This window comes from Garra rufa, chromosome 12 (genome assembly GCF_049309525.1).
Source record: "Garra rufa chromosome 12, GarRuf1.0, whole genome shotgun sequence".
Lineage (NCBI taxonomy): Eukaryota > Metazoa > Chordata > Actinopteri > Cypriniformes > Cyprinidae > Garra > Garra rufa.
In genome coordinates, this window is record NC_133372.1 from 12,784,542 (window position 1) to 12,807,160 (window position 22,619).

General features: G+C 36.0%; 2 protein-coding genes across 3 annotated transcripts in view; both read right to left on the reverse strand.

Moving 5' to 3' along the window:
• Positions 1-397: 397 nt before the first annotated feature.
• On the reverse strand, positions 398-15,855 carry arl6ip6 (ADP-ribosylation factor-like 6 interacting protein 6). The gene is made up of 4 exons (XM_073852111.1): positions 14,964-15,855; positions 14,792-14,845; positions 14,584-14,716; positions 398-2,861 (listed from the first exon to the last, which is right to left on the reverse strand). Exons 1-4 carry the CDS (start codon positions 15,247-15,249, stop codon positions 2,768-2,770), a joined length of 567 nt encoding a protein of 188 aa, XP_073708212.1. The 5' UTR covers positions 15,250-15,855; the 3' UTR covers positions 398-2,767.
• A 4,959-nt stretch (positions 15,856-20,814) lies between these two features.
• fmnl2b (formin-like 2b) overlaps positions 20,815-22,619 on the reverse strand; it is a 32,792-nt gene continuing 30,987 nt past the window's right edge. For both annotated transcript variants that reach the window (XM_073851236.1, XM_073851237.1), the window contains one exon: positions 20,815-22,066. In XM_073851236.1, coding sequence (XP_073707337.1) covers positions 21,957-22,066 — 110 coding nt within the window. In that variant the 3' untranslated portion in view covers positions 20,815-21,956. The remainder of the gene's footprint in view (positions 22,067-22,619) is intronic.

Genomic DNA, 22,619 nt, shown 5'->3' on the forward strand with positions numbered 1-22,619 from the left:
TTAAACCGGAAAAGTTCAGGCAGAGCAAGACAAGACGAGCATTTGAGTTTAAAAAGTATATAAATTGTAATTTAAAAAATACATTTCACTAGATAAGACCCTTCTTCCTTAGCTGGGATATTTTCCAACTGCATTTTGGAAGTTCAAACTCGGGGCACCATAGAAGTCCACTACATGGAGAAAAATGTTTTTCTCAAACTATTTTTGTACGACTGAAGAAAGAAAGATATGAACATCTTGGATGACAAGGGGGTGAGTACATTATCTGTAAAGTTTTGTTCCTGGAAGTGAACTTCTCCTTTAAGTTTAAAAATTAAAAAAAAATTCTGTACTTTTTAATAATGGGAAAAAAGCCATGTTATTTTTAAAAATGTATATGGAAAAAAAAATCCTGTCCCCTATAAGTTTTTAATAGTTACCCTGAACATTTCCTATCCCTTTGCATATAAATTCAAACATGTCAACAATGACATGCGTGCACACATCAGATATTTTGCCATTATACATAACCATATCAATAATAATCATCAATGACAGATATGGTTATGATGGCATGCTTGCAATTCCATTAATTCAAGCCCAGAGCTGAAACTTTATTATACCTTTATGAATTGCGGTCCTGTTATTCATTGTATAGTGTATTTGAAGTTTGAAGTTTTTTTTTTCTTTTGGCAAGTATCAGACAGATTAAGAGTCAATTTTGTCAGACACACAGCGAGCCGTGGGTGTAATTTTTTATTCTGCAGAATGATTACATGTCTCGCTGCCCTTTCGTGAAAACTAGCCTTGGGGGCGACAAGTAAAAAGGCATCATAGCAAATACTTTCATATCGACTGCCACTCGCGCTCACGTCTGCGCTGTGCATTCTGGACCGCAGCGCCCTTAGGCCTTAACTGAGCGCTCACCCGCAAACTACAAAACAGACGTTTCTATTAGTTTTTATGTCTTTGCGAATTGCAGCACATTATGACTTTATGTGAAGGTTTTTTTTTATTTTACTAAAAAGGGAAAAGCAAGTGCACATAAGCAGTGCTAGAGTGAAATATTAAAGATATGAAAAATAAAAGAAAACTTGTTTTTTTATATATTTAAATTGCAAATTTATTGCTTTTTGCATAAATACATTCTTACAAAATGATGTCTGCTAGCGTTATTTGACACAATATCCCACCTCCTGTGCAGGCAATGAATATTCCAGTGTTGTGTTTCATCCCTGATTATTTAAATGGCAGGAAAACAAGTAAGCAAACCACTCAACCTCCAAATCAGGTGGTTTTAGGACTGGATATTGTTTGTGACAGTTGCACTGCACGATTCAAGGCGAGTGAGACGAGGTTTACCTCAGACAGACCTTCACCTCAACAGAAACAGCATTAAGAGAGACACTTTGTCACCAAGTCATGCAAGAACATGTTTTCTAAGGCTGATCACGCATGCACACACACAGGACAAAAAAAAAAAAAAAAAAACGCCTTTACCTTAAAATACCTGATTAAACTAAAAGCAACAGGTTTTGAGGTGGATAAACTAATTCTGGAAATGCTAAAATCTCACCAAAATCAGAATAAATGGTCATTTAAATGTTCTAAAATGGAGATGGAAATGTCCTGTAACAAACGTCCAAACAAATTATAGAAGCCTGTTGCCAGAGACACAAGAAAAACACACTCACACATGAGGCGGCAGTACATTAATACTCCATATATACGAGACAGACCAGTGCATTAGCGCTAGCTGGAATGAGTCGCTACAGGGCCTGCTAATCTAATGAAGAAGAAAAAAGTAATCATGGCCTGGCAGAGTCTGCATCAAATAATTAAAGTCATAAATTAAATCCACACTTCTACACTCTCTGACCTTCTCCCAGGCTTTCAACAAAGCTTTAACACGGTCACTCTCCATCAACCCCAAAACAGCTATTGTATTAATGATTTCCCCCATTAAAACGCTCAATAGAGCAGCAACTTCCAGTTTTAATAAAGCACGACTGCAAAGGGACTCTCGTCTTTGCTGAGCGGAGGTCCTAAAATGCAAATCCAATTTATTGAAAAAGACTTAAACAGCATCTGTGTGTTGCCACATTGACAATGAATGACATCAAAAGGGCAAAAAACAGATTTAATGCACTGCTATTGTAATGGTAAAAGGCTGCTAGCACAGGATTCTGTAATAAAAGCTTTTTATATGATAAAATAACTGAGTAACAAAGAGATCTGACTTCGCTAATGTTATATTTTCTGAAATGTAGTCCATTATAAAAAGTCATTGTGCGTTGTGCCTTGTGTACTGAATTTGTCAAATTAGCATTTATGAAAATACGAGAAATCCTCTAAAAAATAAAACATTGTACTTTACGTATTGTTTCACTTATTGTTATTCAGTGTCTGAATGACTAAGAAAATTACACATAATTTTTTAAAACTAGTATTGCATTGTTTCCTTGTTTTTGTGCTTTTTTTTTTTTTTTTTTATCTGTAGTTAACATTATTTGACAGCTTCTCCTGCCATTAAAGCAATAGTTTACCCAAGAATGAAAATGATGGCACTTATTCACAGGAGAGATCTATTAGTGAGCAAGTTTCTCTAAGTCTGTTCCGACGAAGAGGCGAACTCTTCTAAATCTTGGCTGGGAGTGAGGATGTCTTGAGATGCATTTTCAGCAGATTTTCATTTTGGGGTGAACTATTTAAACTTAAAATTGCCTCCTGGTAATTTCAAGTTAAATGACAGTCAAGGTGTCCATGGATGGGTGGTAGATGAGGCACATCAGGTGAGGTACCATATAAGAGTGAGCGCAGCCACTATGCCGTTGAGTATAGCCATACTGTAGCCCATGTGGAAAGAGTGTCCGGTCATTCTTCTGCAAAAGCAAAACACAAACATACAAATGGTGTGACTACAACAAAAATCATAATAATTGATTATTGTCCTTTATATTGTTAGTTTAATACAATTTACATGAAAGTACTTATTTTGTGTTGGACAAGTGCATGACATACAGTTAAGGGTCAAAAGTTTACACCATGCAAAATCTGCAAAATGTAAATTTAACCAAGCTAAGAGAGATCATACAAAATGCATGCTATTTTTATTTAGCACTAACCCCAATAAGATATTTCACATAAAATGCATTAACAGTCCACAAAAGAAAACAATCGTTTTAAAAATAACCCCGTTTATAGGTTTACATACACTTGATTCGTAATACTGTGCTTTTACCAGAACGTAGGGGTGGGCGATATGACCTAAAATTAATATCACGGTATTTTTCATCTTTTGAACGGTGCCGGTATAATATCACGGTATTATGTTCCTGGTCTTGATCAGAAGATCACAAATATTGTCTCTGTTCTAGAGCGATACTCTCAGGGCCATCTTTCAACTACCTTTTGGCCATTGAAAAGGTCCAACTCAGGCCCTTCAATGCTGACAAATAAGAGTTGGTGGAGTGAATCCACTGAGATATGGCTTCTCCAGTCAAGTCAATTTGCTTCATTGAACTGAAACCCCTGTGAGGTAGTGCCAATAGTTCCGCAAGTAATAATCATCAGCAAGATTTCTGTCTTTATTTGTATAGTTTTGTCCATGAAAATGAGGCTCAGAGGTGCCATGAGTGCAATCAAATCTATAAAATCATGTTGAGATTAGTGGGGGTTTTTTTAAATAAAATTTGGAATACACGAGTATTTAAGATTTCAATAACTGAAAGGATCTGCCAGCAGGTGGCGGCAAGACAATGAAATTAATTACTGAATCGTATTGTTCATTTGATTCGTTTGAACACGTTCATTCAAGTGACTCTCTTTATGAATGCGAAATTGAATCATTTCACTAGATTAGTTTAAAAATGCACGTTCACTTATAAACGAAACACCGCTGTGTTTGATTGGAGAACTGTGCATCTTCATTTAAACACAGCGGTGTGACTTATTCCAGAATAAATTTTGAAAATGAAACTGAGCAAAATCGGGTATAGTGTTATTCTCAGTAATGTAAGTCACCTAATAATAACTTCTTGTTTATTTAACGGCTGTAGTAAATTAATATCTAATTTACAAACTCCCATAAAAATATTAAAAGCTGTCCCTCATCTTAGTTTGCGATATAACAAAACTCTATCTTAATCAAAGACGCTCTCTGTACTGCAATCAATCTCATATTTACTCTCTCTACACACTTTGTTGATAGAAGGAATCGTGAGATATGTCTGTGATACATTACTGTGCTGTGAACCTAGACAGGTCGGTCGGGGTTTGGCTTTCCGGTGCATTTAGAACTTGCACAACAGGAACAAAGCAGCAGTCGTATTTATCTCCGCCATTGTCGATCGCGCCGTGTTGTTATTTGCGCGAGTGATGGGGAAACCTCCCGCGGATAAACTAGAGTGAGTGACGCCATGCGCATGGTGTAGTGTGAACGCACCGACTGTCTATGAGCGCACGTAATTGACAAACGGTCGCAGGCAAATTAAACTTAGGTGTAGCTTATTATTTAGAATTAGCTATTATTGATGTAAATGCAGCCGTTCAATGCACAACATTGATTTATTACGGTATTGACGGTATTAGAAAATCCATGTCGTGGCGCAATGTCACACCGGTGTTGACTATGATACCGGTGTACCGCCCACCCCTACCAGAACGATCCACAGTTTTTTTTTTTTTTGTTTGGTGATGGTTGTTCATGAGTCCCTTGTTTGTCTTGAACAGTTAAACTGCCCGCTGTTCATTAGAAAAATCTCTCAGGTCTCACAAACTATGGTTTTTCCATATTTTTGTGTATTTGAACCCTTTCCAACAATGACTATGATTTGGAGATCCATCTTTCACACTGAGGACAACTGAGGGACTCATATGTAACTATTACAGAAGATTCAAACACTCACTGATGCTCCAGAAGGGAAAACAAAGCATTAAGAGCGTTAAGAGAATAAAGATGTGTACATTTTTCTTATTTTGCCTAAATGTCATATCAAATATATTTTTTTCCTTTTAGTACTGCCCTTTAGAAGCTACAGAAGATGCTTACATGTTTCCCAGAAGACAAAATAAGCTCCCCCAATGCTCTTAAAGGGATAGTTCACCCAAAAATGAAAATTTGATGTTTATCTGCTTACCCCCAATGCATCCAAGATGTAGGTGACTTTGTTTCCTCAGAAAAACACAAACGAAAGCAGGAGCAGTAATACCACGCAGCACATGTGCAAATGCTAAACTAGCTGGGAACTCATTTCTGATAATACTCCGCCTGCTTCGGCCATATTATGGCAGCAAACTTCCTTGACTATTACGCTGGAATGGAAGTGTAGTTCCAAATCTTATCAGCCTAGAAACTCGCAGCTTTGCATTTCCACCGGTCTAAGCACACAATATAACTACAGAAGAGTCAAGTTTTAAATACAACAAATATGGAAACTCGTTGGTCATTTGAACGCGATGCTATTGGTCTCACAGTGGTTCTCAACTCTAGTCCTCGAGGCCCACTGCTCTGCACATTTTGTATGTTTCTGAGTCTGACACACTCAGTTCAGTTCATGAATCTTTCTTCTAATGAGCTGATGCTCAAAATCAGGTGCCTTAAATGAGGAAGACATACAAAATGTGCCGAGCAGTGGGCCCCGAGGACTGGAGTTGAGAAACACTTGTCTAATAGGATTCAATGATCTATGCTAAGCTATGCTAAAAGTGATATCGCCAGAACAGGAGAACGGCTGAATGGATTTCAAAACGGTAAAAATCAACTTATTAACTCGGGGGAAGTTGGAGAATGAGCCTATTTCCAAAAAAAGTGGAGTGTTCCTTTAACATAGTGGTTTTTCCACTTGGTTCTTATCAATCATTATATACATATGTTTTTTAACATTATATATAAATACGTTTTAATATACAACCTGCTTACTTGGAAATTTTAAAAGATATGGCAGCAAAAATGCTAGTGACAGTTCAGCAATACGACACGAGCAAGATGTTTTTGTTTCGTTTCTGTGTTGGAATCTGAATTGGCGTTGGTTTGGGCGAATCACTGATTCACTATGCCATTCATAAAAACGAATCATTTGATTCACTCCTGAATGATTCAGACGTTTTAAAAGAATCGTTTGAATGATTCGATCATGAACATTGCTGCCACCTGCTGGCTGGTTTTATGTTTCCCATAATATTACATTCTTTTCCAACATGTTTCTATATTAGGGTTTTGTATTTAAAATCCTAATCTTATAACATTATGTAATTATAAGTACAGTCTAAATGTATAAATACCACATCTAAATGTCACTTCATGAAGCTTCTGTGCAGTGCTCAGATGAGTTTTGTTTACATGATTTCATGGATAACAATAGCCAGTCATTCATTCACATTAATGAAGAGAAAAATCTTGCCTGTTTTCATTTACATCTTTTTATTTATGAATTTATTCATTTTGTAGAATTGAATTTTAAATTAACAGAATACTGCATGGTATCGGGATACTACTCGGTATCGTGATACTTCAGCTGGTATAGTATCGTAAGTCATTTTTATGGTATCGTGACAACCCTAATATGTAAACATCTTTTATGTGAAATATCTTATTCAGGTCAGTACTAAAATATACTAGACACTAATCTGAACATATTTTTGAAAACTAGACATCATACACCTGCTGACTTTGTAAATGGTTACAGAGTACATCATGCATTAAATGACTGAATATCACACACTACCAGACTTTCAAGTCATTCTGAACACAAACTCAGACAAAAACATCCGGATTTTTGCTAGAAGATGTATTATTGAAAACGGTGTGTTGTAACGTTGTCTCTAAAATACCAAACATGTCTGATATCCTCCAGCTGGATGAATCATAGTCTGAAACCTATCACAGACCTCACTTTTTGTGGCAATCTGTCAACTGCCAACACTCTGCAGACTGGCTCTGACTTTTGACAACTAGAGTCGACTCCTCTAGACTGCAAATATGGGCAAAAGCTGTGCAGTACATTCCAGCCTTTTGTTTTATTAAAGAGGTTTGGATTCCCACAAAATCTTTAATATAACTAATGAAGCAGTTTATGCTGTCATGAATCTTATTTACACTGTGTCTTGACCTCATTGATCATAACATTGCAAATCCAACATAATGCTTTTCACTTTGGTTCTAAAGTAATTAATTTAAGGGGGCTTTAACAATAGCACTTTTGGTGCACACCTAGGTCTGTTTCATGTCAGAATTTGGTTTGTTTGGATTATGTAAACCCTGTTTTCTGAACTTGGGTGTGCAAACTGTACCCAAGTCCGCTTAAAAAGGGTGATCTGGGGCACAGTTCATGCAAACTCTGATATGGTTCGCTTCTGATGTGAAGGTAATCGTACTAAATCATGAGCGTAAACTGCTATTAGGGACGCATCAATTGGTAAGCCTGTGTATATATGCATTTATTCACTCGCTTTCCTGGTAAGTGTGACTGACGCACTGCATTTATATGTCATTTCTGCTTGAACTAACATAAGGGGCATAAGGGGAGCAATCTAACTAGGTTCAATTCTTGGTTGGAATTCTTGTGCACAACTGACAAATTATTGCTTAACTGATGCAAAAAGCACAATGTAAATAGAAACCTCTAATGCAATGGAAGTTATGTATGAGGTACTGTAATCAATACACTTGTAATCGTAACAGCTGTAATAATCTAAATTATTTATCTGATTAATTGTACAGCTAAATGATGTACAACCACTTTTTATTTTACCACTCAATCAGTCTGTTACTCTCTAGAGGTGTCTACCTCTAATGCCTGGAAGTTTAAAAGCACACGGAACAAACAAATCTGAGGACCGTGCATGGAACATGGACAAGTGCATTGATCATATCAGCTGGCCATTACTCTACTCTAGTGAGTGCACAGGCCCATAAAATTCCCATTATGAGGCATCCAGATGTCCCATGTTATCCACTCCCATGAGTCCTCTTTAATGGCTAATTTGAACATGCTTTTAGAGTAGCAGGTTGAGGAGTGCAAATCTGCACCAATGGGACAAATTGTTCCATTAATCTATTCGAGAACATAAAAAATGCAATTCATACATGTTCCTGGGGCTACTGTATCTTTTAGTCGGGCTACCAAAATGTATCACCGCCCTGCCCAACAGGCTATCTTTAATAGTGATATAAAATTTCTTACTTGATTCATGTTGTTCACTCATTTGTAGGTGTGAAACGGGTTGTAGTTTACAATTTGCATGCATTTCCAATTTAAACATTTTAGCATTTTAAACCATTGAAGTGCATGAAGTGGCAAAAGAGAATTCAATTCAGTACTGTTTTCTGAGCACTCAATACGCATACACAAAGAGTACTTCTCTGATTTCATTCTTGATTTTATTTTATTATTTTTTTTGGTAGTATTTCAGAACATGTGCTCAACATGTAACCCATCCAAATTCACAGACACAGCAGTGAATAGTGAACACACAGCCAAAACAGCGGGCAGCCATTTGGGTGTTTGGTGCATCATTTAGTACAGGGTACATTTAATACTATCACCACTGAAAATGTGCTGTCACGACCAAAACATAGGATGTTTTGTTAAAAATAAAAGTATACTGACTTATCAACTAAGATGTTATGATAGTGTTTGGTTCAATGTATAGACCTCTTTCCTTAGCAAACGTTGAGTGCCACCATAACAAATTCTAACTTTAGATTGGATGCTCTTCTGTTCAGGTCTCCACAGGAACCTATTTAACTAGTGCCCATCTGTTTTAGATGTACCTAACGTCAGCAGCTTCATGTCATCTAGATACTCATTAAACTTTGAAGAGTAAGGCACTGACAAATGATGGTCATTGCGACATTGCAAAGTGATGGTGCTATGGAGCCATGTGCTTTTAAAAAACATTTTAATAGGTTTAACATTAGATTATCAGCTCGGAAAATACGCTAATTTGAGTGGAAACACTGGAGACTGGAAATGCAAAGCATACTTCCTGTTAAAAGTCAGGCGTGACTTCCGCGTTCAGGAAAAATGTCTATATTCAAACTAATGAATCCTTAAGTTTGAAATCAGTATGATCAGCTTTTGCCTTTTAAATATAAACAACTATCTCATTAATCACACTTGAAATATTGTTAAAATTGTAATTGTTATTGATTTATCTCTGAAAACTGTAAAAATGTAAAAAAAAATATATCTACTTACAAGAAAGATGTAAGCAAAATCTTAATAGGTCAATGCAACCCTTCTTATTAAATTTGTGGAAAAAGACACCCCCCCCCCCCCCATCATTTGGACCCGGAAACAGTGGTGCATGGCATCAAAATGAACAAGACCATGGCATTAAAGCTCATTTTCAATAATAAGTCTCAACCAGACATATCACATGCTCAGATACAGCTTTATCAGCTTATGTCTGATAAACCTTTTTTAAAGCCAGGAAACACTAAAGTAAATTTATCCCAAAAGACAAAACAGACTTAATGACACACTTTAGACAAACAGCAGCCTTGACATGGAACATTAGGAAGCCAGGCATTTCCCAACATATCAATGGGGGAAAACTGTTTGGGAACTGATTATAATTAAGGCCATCCATTCAGATAATTTACGGATGTGAGATCAAATCAGGGAACGGCACGACTAAAAACCCAAAGCACTGAAAGAGGCTAAACTAATTTCTATTAGCCAGTTAATTCAGCAAATCAATTGTTGTGGCGTAAACTCCCTGAACCTCACCTACAACGGAAGCAGATAATGTAAAGCTTATCTGCTGGAGACAGAGCCACAAACAACTGACTGTGACCATATGCACCCAATGATTGAAAGGTTGGGTTTCTATGGAAACAAAGTGATGGGTGCATTATACTAATACGTGTGTGCATATCTGGAAACAAAGGAGGAAAGCTTCTATTAGCATGCGAGTCATTTGAGGATAATGCGAGAGGCTAATTGCCAGACATACAGTGAAAACTGGCATGGAAAATGCCAATAGGACAGAGTGTGTGGTTCGACCACCGCTGTTTTGTGGTGGTGAACTGGAGCTATGCAAGCGTGAAGGAACAAGCAGACCCAGTCACAGTTCCGTGGGGGTCAGTCAATATACCCCATCCGGCTGCTAGCTGGTCGATAGGCTGTTTGCGTTCTGAGCCGGCTGTGTATGTTGGGTTTAGGACAGACATCGTCAGAGCACCGCTGTGTGATTAGATAACCAACTCGCTTGGCGATGAACTAACCCTGGGTTTTATCGCCAAGCCTCCAGACACAATCAATAACGTTCCTCTCAAACAGCCAATCAGAAACTGGCTTATAGATTCATAAATTGGAGCAGAGCCTTAAACTAATTTGCAAACTCAAAGTCAGCAGAGCAGACACGTTTCAGCTGGCTTCAAATGGGGCTCCCTGTCTTTTCAACATCGCATATGAATGAGAAGTTCAAGGGGTGCCATCTAGCATGAATTCATTAAAGTTGAAAAACAACTTTAAAGAGCTCTGCTACAAACTTCGTTCCAGAATACGTAAGGCTGCATCATTTTTAGTTTAGTTTTAGGTCACTGTTCAATATTCATTAGAGGATGTTATCATTTGAGTGTCCTCTGAAGTCTTTCAAAGCTTAGTTTTTCTCATGACTGGATCATTGAATCTAAACGGAGGTATTAAATCTGCGAATGGCAACAGCTTGTCATGGCATCCATCGCTGTACACGTGCCTCCTACCTTGTGGACACAAAGCTCCTGGAAATAAATGTCGGAAGTACTAAGGTCACTGGAAATACAACAGAATTCACAGTCGGATGGGCTAACAGCAATTTATCACACCTTCCAAACACTTCCTCATTTATGCAGTGGGTAAACCACTGAGAGAGTGACTAATGCTTTATATCTGCACCTACGTTCATTATTTTTCCTCAGTGTCAGTTAGTTTACTTTCTAACCATGGAGACGAGACAGTTTCTAGGGTTTCACCAGCTCCACCTTGTGATATGTAGGTCTCACTGACTTGGCTGTGGCATTCTTTCTGTGGTTAACACTTCCTGCTAACAGCTCAGACTTATGTAGCAAAAGAGGACACAGTCACGAAGGTTTGCTCTTACCATTAATAGAAATATGAATTATTAAAAATCTCCAAAACACAAATGGAAAGTCCTAAACACTTCATAGAGAGTTTGTAATAGAAATCCATACAAATCTAGCAGTTTATAAGTCTTCTGAATGGACACTTTGAAAGCCAAACTGTACTTGCTTAACGTGCAAGAACAATCCTCACTGGTTCTTGTGGGGCTCAAACAAGCTTGCGTGACACGCGAGTACAAACCTCATTGGTTCCTATGTTACAAATAAGTGCATCTGAGCTTCCCTGGACCACAAAACCAGTTGCAAGTAGCACAGGTTTGCACATATTTGTAGCAATAGCCAACAATACATTGCATGGGTCAAAATGATTGATTTTTCTTTTATGCCAAAAATCATTAGGATATTAAGTAAAGATCATGCTCAATGAAGATATTTTGTACATTTTCTACTATAAATATATCATAACTTAATTTTTGATTAGTAATAAGCATTGCTAAGAACTTCATTTGGACAACTTTAAAGGCAATTTTCTCAATATTTAGACACCCTCAGATTCCAGATTTTCAAATAGTTTTATCTCAACGAAATATTGTCATATCCTAACAAACCCTACATCAATGGTATTATCTTATTTATTCAGCTTTCAGATGATGTATTAATCTCGATTTCAAAAAACTGACCCTTATGACTAGTTTTTTGGTCCAGGTTCACATATTTGAGGAACTCTCTGCATGTCCATTGTTCAATGTTTATCTGAATAAAGGCCTAACTTAAATATGTTCATATTATAAAGCCATTATGTCTTCTCTTTAGTGTCAAAGTTTTGTTAGTGTGGACTTTCAATGGAGAGAGAAATCGCTCTGGTTTCATTCAAATATCTTCATTTGTGTATCCAAGATGTCAAAAGTCTTATAGGTTTGGAAGGACATGAGGATCATGAATGATGACAGAAAATTTATTTTTGGGTGAACTAATCCCCACCCTTCCAAAAAAAAAAAAAAAAAAAAAAAGCCAGCTAAATGAAAGTCAATTAATTTGGAAAGAGCAATACTAAAAAGTTCAGGCAAATTCCCCTCCTCGCTCTCTTCTCCAAGAGCATTAGCAGTTGGGGTAAAGGACATTTAGACATATTTGATGGGCCTTGGAGCCACACAAAATCCCTAAGGACCAATTGTGGGACAGTTTTTGAATGTTCCGCTTGGTGCAAGTATTCAGGTCTGAAGATGAAAAGCAATTACAGGAAAATTGCTTTTCTGTTCTCCTCCGAGTCTGTGCTCTCGCCCGGGCGAGTCGAACCAGCACAAAGAGATGGGAACAATTTTCTATTTTACCAGCTGACAAGCTTATAAGGCACTGACAGCTAAAAACAAAATAGGAAAAATGGCTGAATAACCTCAGACCAGAGGAACAGCCTTGATAACATGTTCCTATAACTGTTGTACTCTCTCAGGGTATTACACTACTGAGCAGAACCTGCCATGGAAAAAACAGCTACTTGTAGAAACAATCAGACATCAAGCACTGAAATAAATGAATAGTGCTCACAGGATCAGTGGGATGACTGTCACAGGTGCTGCAGCAGTAAATTAACTCACTAGCATGATAATGGGTGAGAATGGAGTGAAGTGATTGGATAATCACTTCTACTTGGAATTTGATTTTCTCTGCCTACTGCAGATAAACGTGAAATTTTATGTAATTTCTAAAACAAAATCTTCTGATATCTTTGTTTTAGACTTATTCTTTTGGTTACTTCTGAACAGTAACACACACAGCGCTATTGCAAAAGATTAGTTTGAATTACTTGGAAAATGGAAATGATGTGTTTCCTGAAACTGAAGGCAGTTGCAACCCAGATGGTTAATGACTAAACAAACAGTATTTTTGTATAAGGGTCCCTCCTACTGGCTTTAGACCAGCTTCCAAAGCACCATAAGGCCACATCTAATGATCTAGAACAAATTCAAGTGAGCTTTACAGATACCCAAACAAAAATTTAATCACTACTATTGGTCAATCATATGCAATCTACGGAAAACATCTATGCTTCCACCAAAAATCGACCACATGAAGGTATCTTAGTAGACAGGAAACAACTCAAACATCAGAGCCATATGTGCCTTAATGTGAAGGCCTTTGGTTACTGCCTAAACTTTTTCTTTTTGACCAGTCTTTTCAATAAAATGGCACTTAGTGTGGTTTCCTGTGGTTTAGATTGCTATATTTAATAAACAAAATATTTTAACCTAAAAAGTTTACATTGATATTTGTACACTAATATTGTATGTTGCTACCTGGATGATCAAAAACTGTTTTTATGTTTTGGGATAGTTCATATTCATTGTCTACCCACTGTTCTTTAGGAAAAAAAAAAAACTCCAAATCCTGCACATTCTTTGGTTTTCTAGCATCTTATGCACATTTGAACCCTTACCAACAGTGACTGTATGATTTTGAGATCTATCTTTTCACACTGAGAACAATAGGTTTTTTTGTTTACACATTGCGTCATCAATTGGCCATATTGCACTGAACATGAACAATGTCACTGAACCAAATGAAACTTGCATATTTTGCAGATTATTGCTGACGAAAGTGGTCAATTATTGTCATGTTTGGGTGTACTAATCGGTCGGAATGGGAAAAAAACATTTGGAGTATTATAGACTGCTAAAAGTTATTACAAATTAAGGTGAAGAGTGTAAAAAACTGTCTGAGGAACAAAAGTCATTTGGGCCAAACAGAACTAGGATTTCCAGGGCAAAATCGTGACAACATTCACGTTTGTTCTTATTTCCGGTCAAGTAGGTTAAATATTATTATTATATTACGTATCTTTACCACCTATTAACTTTAGTTTGTCAAAATATTGTTCACTTTCCTACTTACTAAGTCCCTCTCTATATGATTTAGCAGCTTCCACATTTTTCCGTGGTTTGGACAGCGTAAATTAGCAAAACAATGTATTCCGTAGTACATTAACCGTGCAATCAACGCTGTTGTTTACACCCCAGTATTGCCAATATGGCCATGCATCCGGGTAACTGACCAAATCGTTACGTAAACGCAATCCCTCTATATACTGATGCTCAAGAAAGCAACATGACGCATTAAGAGCTGTGGGGTGTAAACTTTTTTTTTTTTTAACAAGATGATGATTTGTAATTTTCTCTTATTTTACATAATATTTAAAGCATTTTTTTCATTTAGTAACACCTTTCAGAAGCTACCTTAGATATTTACGTTTCCAACAAGACAAATTACTACAATTTACGTTTATACCTCATGGATCATAATGCATTTGTTGCCATCTTAAGCATCAATTAATGTTACATACCCTCAGATCTTAAGAAGTGCATCTGTTAAACTGCTTATTTGGGACAGTACTAAAGAAAAAAAGAAAGCAATTTTCATTTCCTTTTTTCCCTAAAATTATTTTTCTGCAAAGGTACGCAAATGTATGAGCAGAAAGAAAATCTGACAGTGTGCAACATGGTTTGGTGATTTCATTGTGCAAAGAGATAAAACAGGCTCACTTGAGTCTGGCTGAAGAAAGAGGAGTTGGGGGAAACATTCCTGGCTCAAAGGAGTCAAAGTAGGTTAGGGTCCAGGAGAAACTGCAACAAAGAACTCCAGCCACAGAAGAGAGGACTAGGATGCTCCAAAAACCTGCCAGAAAAAAAGTCCTGTTTTACAACATGCAGCCACTATGTTAGAGTAAGTGTAAGTGTAATCTGGACCTACCTAGGAGTCTCACTTCTGATCCATCCTCAGTGGTTATCCTCTCTACTCTTAGATCTATAGATCAAAGAATTATTAATCAAATGCATAATGCATTATGTTATTAGGTATTGCACATGCTTGAGCTTCAGGATAAGGGTTCTGAGATATACATATGAATTTATTTTAACGTTACCTTTTAATACGATGTACAAGAAGGAGACGAGCACAGCGATAAATGAGACGATGACTACGCTGCAAAGTACAGAGAATATACGAGCGGGCCACAGGTGTGTGTCTTTCCAGTACCGCTGGCGCACGGGTTGCCGCCCAGGCGTTGCCCAGCGGATCTCGCTGCTCTCAAGTGAAGCTGTATTTATTTCCCCCGACATGTTATTTCTTCCTGCTAATGCAGCGCTATCTTCATCATCAGAATAAATGTCTAACGACTGGCCGTCGTTATCTCTGGCAGACCGCAGCATGGTCGCCAAGATAAAAGTTTCTAAAGTTGAAATTGTTGGCTCGTGAGTCACATCCTGCGTGTTTAGTTTGCGTTTCCGTTTCCCAGACAACTGGCTAGCTGGTTAGCTCGCTAGTTAATCTCGCTTTTCAAATGATTAATTACACTCAATTTGTACAATGAATGTTAAATACTTCTTATACATCTAAAGGAGAAATACAACTGATTTAAAGCGGATTTCGTTGAACACAATGTGTATTAATTTGAGAATTGTCAAACGGGGAACTGTTTCAAAACATCGCGGTTTGTGCTTCCGTATTTGTGAAGCACCGCCTACCTTATCGTGTTGTCCAATCGTAATTGACGATCTATGCAATACGACTATATGATTGGATGTGATGAACGTCAATAAACAAAACTACTTCAAATTTAGACCGGTAGGTGTTAACGATACGCCTGTTTGACTATGATATTTAATTACATGTGCCAAACGACAAAAGTCTTACCTTTTTGCTTTCTGGTGATATTTGCTAAAAAAAAAAAAAACAGTTGATATTCACTTGATGAACACTGACAGCAAACTGAACTGAGTTTGTCATTGAATAGCCAGAAGATTGAACACGCATCTGAAGGAACAAGATTAAGAAGAAAATTAAATTACAGAAACATTACTCACATGAATACATAACATTTTAGCTGTTTTGCTTGCTTTTATTCTATTTTTTCTCACAGAAGTTAATAACCTTGTGCAAAACATCTAGTAATATGTGACCCTGGACCACAAAACCCGTCATAAGGGTCAGTTTTTTTAAAAAAAATTAAGATTTATGGATCCGTTGAAAGCTGGATTTTTAAGCTTTCCATTGTTCCACATGTTTGGTTTGTTGGGATAGGACAATATTTAGCTGAGATACAACTATTTATCTGGGGGTGCAAAAAAAAAAAAAAAAAAAAAAAAAATCAAAATACTGAGAAAATCGCCTTTAATTGGCCGAGATACAACTATTTGAAAATCTGTAATCTGAGGTTGCAAAAAATCTATATACCGAGAAAATCGCCTTTAAAGTTGTCCAAATGAAGTTCTTAGCAATGTATATTACTAATAAAAAAGTTTTGATATATTTACGTTAGGAAATTTACAAAATATCTTCATGGAACATGATCCTAAAGGTTTTGGCATGAAAGAAAAATTGATCATTTTGACCCATACAATGTATTGTTGGCTGGGTGATTCTATAATTGCATGTACATTTGGTGTTCAAAGTCTTTTTTTTCTGCTTTTTTCAAATGGTTATATTTTTAATCATTTTAATAATGTGTTTTGTCACTTATTGTTCTGAATTATAAGATGTTAAAGTCCATAACAATATAAGAATTTCCGCAAATAGTGTCTTATATAGCTGAAAATCATGATTTTTTTGTTGTCCGAAATAGTGAATTTTTTCCATCATGTATCATTGTGTAATCAAAATATTTTATTGTAATTTTCTTTTGGTAATATTTATTTATTAAAAAAGCCCCAAAGAGTCATTTACCTAATTCTACAACATTATTTTTTTTTAAATACATTTTTTCTCATAAAAATATGTCTGTAAATCTTGCGTCAACTCAGTTACTGTACCATACTTTGCCTTTAAATTAGTGGAATTATCTCTAACTTTCTAAGATACAGGGAAAAAATTTCACTTTTCCTCACTGATAAGATCTGAAACACTAAAAAAATCTATGTGCTCTCTTTGAAAAAAATATTTGAATCTAATAAGCTTTTACACTGAGTTATTTTATAAAGTGCCAACACTGTTAACACAATATCAAAAGAAAAACAGAAATTTTTGTTGATCAAACTTTGTATTATTTAAAGGTATTTTAATCATGACTTAATTAGTGCCATGTGCTCTTGTGTGGAGTTTTTGGCAAAAAACAACAATATATAAAAACAAAAATAACAATGCTGACAATGTGGTAACAGAAATGCAGTCCACCGGATAATTCTGTCAATTCTGTTACTTCACAACTCTGTTACTTAAGGGGTCAACTCTGTTTATGAACAATTTTCACAAAAAACAAAACAAAAAAAATATTTAAAACATTACTGATTTATTTTTGCACCCTTATAATAGTTTAAAAAATTAAACTGGATACTGTGAAGTCATAGGTATTTTTATTTTTATTTTTAAGGTATGCATATGTAAAATGTTAGCTCAGTTTCAAGTGTTGGAATGTAAGGACTGTTTTTTTTTTATAAAACAAAAAGGATTTTTCCTGTTTTATTGTTATTTCTACACATTGCCTAATTTGTCCGTAACAGAGTTGACAAACAATACCATAAAGACTTTTTTTTCTCATTAAAAGTAAAAAAAGGAGTTTTTTTTCTTAACTTTCTGAAATGCCAAATGTATCTCCAATTATAGAATCACCCAGCTATTACTACAAATATACTGTGCTATGACTGGTTTTGTGGTCCAGGGTCACATATTTCAAGTTAACTATCATCTAGACATATTTCAGCACTGTTCCTGAGCACTTATGTATTGTATTCTTTCATTTCTGTTCGATATCGTTCTTTCATGAAACACTTCTTCAGCGCTTCTAAAGCTTCTGACAGTGGCAGTTGGGAGGTCTGCCCACGTTCTCCACAGCGTGAGGAGTTGTCAGCTTTCATCTTTCTCCTCTTTAGTTCTGCATCGTGAACTGGTCCCCAACCTTCTGAAGTCTGATGTCCATTAGCCAGCGAACAGGATATAGGTATCCCACTGTGACCTGGAAGTTGCTGGAACTAAAGTAGTTGAAAATGATGATTCACCTATTACATTATTTAATGCTCTTTATATGCATTAATTTTTAAATACAAAAAAGAAAGCATTGTTCATTACATACAAGAAAATTTAGTCAGTGTTAAAGTATTTTAAAGCATTTTAATATTTTGCTATTAATTTATCCTGAACATATCACCCTCACCAGGGTTCGAATTACAAAGTGGTTTTCGGGGGAGCCCTATTTTCCGATCCTCCCTGACTGACTTTAACGCTTTTGGTGCATGTTCGGGCATTTAAAACAATAGGTTTACAGTAAACCTATTGTTTACTTAGTAAACCGTTTACTACAAAACGCAAGCGTCAGTCAGTGCTGTCAGTGTTAGGGCAAACAGCTCTGTCCACGGTTCTGAATCAACCGCGCTTATCATGCAAATCATGATGAAAACAGAATAACTCACATAACAATCATAAAAAAATACACCAATATTAAATAGGATTAGGGCCAATCTTCATAAACGCACAGATCAAGGAAGTAATTCCATGATTCTTACCTTAAAGAAGTTCAAGTGGTGACGTAAACGTAGTAATTTCAGTGCAGCGCCGCCACGCATGGATGGTCACAGCAGGAGACAGCGGAAAATAGTGTTCAGAAATAATATAATGAGCGAATAAACACACAACATTGACACATTTTTAATATCATCATTTATTTCAGGAACCTTAATGTACAGAAAATCAAAATATATATGCGACACAAAAAATGGAAAGTGTTTTAGAGCTCCCCCTAAATGTCTCAAAGTAGGCTTTCAGGGGAGCAGAGCTCCCCTTAGCTCCCCCGTAATTCGAACCCTGACCCTCACTGTGTCCTTATACCCAAAAACGAAATTCTTTCATTAATTACTCACCCTCATGTTGTTCTAAACCTGTAAGACCTTCATTCATCTTTGGAGCACAAATATTAATATTAAGATATCAGAGAGCTAAGCACGTATGCGCCGTGGTACTCTCCAAAATGGCGCTAGGGTGACGCGGAGAAGAATTGTTCAATAAAGTTGTTATTTTAGATTTTTGGGAAACAAAAAGTATTCTCGTAGCTTCATAAATTACGGTTGAAACACTGATGTCACATGAACTATTTTGTCGATGTTCTTGGTATCTTTCATGAATTTAAATGGTACACTCTTAAAAATAAAGGTGCTTTAAAAGGTTCTTCAAGCGACCATTTTTGGTTCCACAAAGAACCATTCAGTCAAAGGTTCTTTAAAGAACCATTTCTTTTATAATCTGAAGAACCTTATTTGCCACAAAGAACCTTTTGTGAAACAGAAAGGTTCTTCAGGTGTTAAAGATTCTTTATGGAACCATTTAGACAAAAAGGTTCTTATGGCATCGTGAAGCACCTTTATTTTTACGAGTGTAGGACCCATGCGGTCTATGGAGGGTCAGAAAGCTCTCGGATTTATCAAAAATATCTTAATTTGCGTTCTGAAGATGAACGAAGGTCTTACTGATTCGGAACGACATGAGGGTGAGTAATTAATGACAGAATTTTCATTTTGGGTGAACCATCCCTTTAAAACAAATAGCAAAATATTACTGTCATATTGTGTATTTGTGTATATTTTGTAAAAAATACAAAAGTTTTCAAAAGTGCAAAATGATCAGTCATCATTTACTCCCCCGTATGTTATTCCAAACCAGACTTCCTTTTGTTTAACACAAAAGATATTTTGAAGAATGTTGACAGCTAAAAAGTTTTGGTGCCCATTGTCAGTGTTGTATTGACAGAAAATACAATGGAAGTCAATGGGAACCTAAACTTTTTAGCTACCAGCATTATTCACAATATCATCTTTTGTGTTCAGCAAAAGAAAAAAATATACAGGTTAGAAAATGACATGAGGGGTGTACTATGCCTTTAATAATGTATTTTAATTTTAAATGTTTTTAATAGAAAACCCACATACTTTTTTCTTTTACCGAAAAAACCCAAAAGTATTCAACATGAATGTAAAATGAGCCAAAATTGATATTTTTTTTACTAGTGGGTGCACAACACTATAATTCATTTATGTAAGTGAGTATAGCAAAATAAAGTAAACTGTGACATATTACACCCAAAAATTCTTCATTACGAGTAAAATTGATAAAAATTTGGGACCACAAAATATTCAAACACTTTGACCTGATCATGTTTTGATTAAGTGTTTTAATTGCTAATGTGGCCTTTTTACACCACAAACTGAACAAAATCAAGCATTGCTTGTTAACTGGTCAATAAAGTATTAATAGTTGTGTAAATATTGGCATACTTACAGTTGCCTACATTTTTGGTGGATTGTAATCTATTATATACATCTCTCTATCAAAGTCTTCTGACATTATCAAGATGAATTTGTTCTTACACAGTTTAACTTGTCATATTTTATTACCATTTTCTAAACCATGGCGAATCAACTGTGATAATGTGAGGAGGTGTCTGAATAAATTTTGGTTTGGCTGTAAATATTCTGAAATGTATTCAAATATCACTCTATTTTTACAGGGTCTTGTTTAAATAAACTGATAATTGTAATCTGGCCATGTGTAATAGTACAAATTTCTGTTCCATGGACCTGGGGCCCAAAAAAAGGGCTAAGATCCTTGAACACAAGGGTTTGCTACCACCTTGTGGCAGCTTTAGGTTACCACTACCCACACTACTTTTATTTTCAAGTAGCTTTAACATGACATTTATCATTGAGCATCCTTGCATGTCAATCCAGATTTTCAGTTAAATAAAAATCTTTGTGAATACTTGTATTGAGCATACAAAAGACTCACTGTTTTGTAATGGTGCTGGTGTCATTGCTTTATTTGCACACAACCACTGATTCCAGTTAAAGAGATCAAAGTAGAAAAAAGTTATATGTGCCACTAGTGTCTGTTCAAGCTTTCAAGTGTTACGTGCAACCACAGACATTTACCATATGCAACAATAGTGATGAGAGAGCAATTTAGGTCACAGAGTAAGTTGATTCACTGTCTTCACCATCAGATTAAATAATACTGTCATACTAAACAACATAAAAGTTAATAACATTCCAGTGATATTGCAGAAGTTGGTTTGTTTCAACAATATGTACAGCACCACAATGGATGAACAATGTAAAAAATAAGAGGCTCAATTTTGTAGCAAAATATCTGTACATTTAAAAAAAAGACTTTTGTCCAATGAAATGTCTTCGTTTAAAAAAAAAAAAACAGCAAACTCTTTTTCCACAGCTCACAAATGTCACATGAGATAAAACCAGTAGGAAAGCAAGTCTGGATTAAAATGAGATGTATTGTACATACAATGTCACACTGCTTGTGAATGCTTGGTAGTAAACATTTTCTCAACATTTCAGGGGATGTTTCAGTCCGCAAAGAAGAGTAATTCTCAATAGCATTACAGTATCAAGTCCAGCTTAAGATCCAATCTCTCTCTCGCACTTCATCCATGTGTTTGTGTGCGTTTTTTTCAAATTGAAAGTTCAGTTTTAAGATGATCAAAGTTAAAAATAAAAATAAAAGTGCATCTTGTAAATCTTCCCCTCAGAGAAAACGCTCCGCTTGGAGTTAAGAACAAGAAGTAAAATGACAATGAAAATGAAAAGTGGGCCAATCCAAGGACTTCCTTTGGCATTTCTGCTCTGTCTTGTACATGATACACAAAACCACAATCTTTCTTCACAATGTGCATTTGTAAAATCCACATTTGTCTGTATAGGTCAACATACTTCATCCAACACTCTATACTTCATGTTTTCTTCATCTTGCTTTCTTTGAAACAGTCCTTTAAAATGAGATGCCAGATCCCAGGTAAGCAGAAGTGTTCAGTGTCACATTTATCCATCTTTCCATTGTTCTAAGTGTGCTATTTTTTGTTCGTTTTTTTTTTTCAGTAGTGGCAATGGCCCACCCTTGGTCCTCAAAAGATGAACAAGCTTGGCTAGCAGGTGGTGATCTCCATGTTGTGTATCTGAAGGTGCTGTACCTCCAAGTTCTTTCTCCCACTCCTCCTCAGGGCATCGGCCCGTCGGAAGGGTTGACTGCGCAGGTCTGAAGACAAACAAGGGAACTGTTACACAGTGAACAAAACAACAGTCTGGGCCTGTGGATATGGATGAGACGAGGCCAAAGATGGGTACAAAACAGGCAAGTGTGTGAATGTTTGGTTAGTTTAGATCAATTTAGTAGGGATGCACAATATTCTGGTACAATATTGGTTAATTTTTGATATTGGGGATTTTCCTAAATTTATTAATACTGGTTGATAGATAAAATGAGCAAATTGATACATTTTACAGTAAAGTTAATTTTTACAACAAACTAGCAAATAAATGAAATTGAACATTTATTATTTGTACATTATTGTACATACAGTTAAGGTCAGAAGTTTACATACACCTTAAAGAATTTGCAAAATGTGAATTATTTCACCAAAATAAGAGGGATCATACAAAATGCATGTTAATTTTTATTTAGTACTGAGCTGAATAAAATTTCACATCAAATGTTTACATATAGTCCATTAGAGAAAATAATAGTTGAATTTATAAAGATGATCCCGTTCAAAAGTGTACATTACACTTGATTCATAATATTATGTTCT

Excerpts from the sequence above, each read along its gene's own strand:
- arl6ip6 (XM_073852111.1), bottom strand. The coding sequence starts at position 15,249 with ATGCTGCGGTCTGCCAGAGATAACGACGGCCAGTCGTTAGACATTTAT. Across the intron at positions 14,846-14,963 it reads CTTGTACATCGTATTAAAAG|ATCTAAGAGTAGAGAGGATA; the intron begins GTAACGTTAAAA and ends TTTGATCTATAG. Across the intron at positions 2,862-14,583 it reads CTTTCTTCAGCCAGACTCAA|AAGAATGACCGGACACTCTT; the intron begins GTGAGCCTGTTT and ends TTGCTTTTGCAG.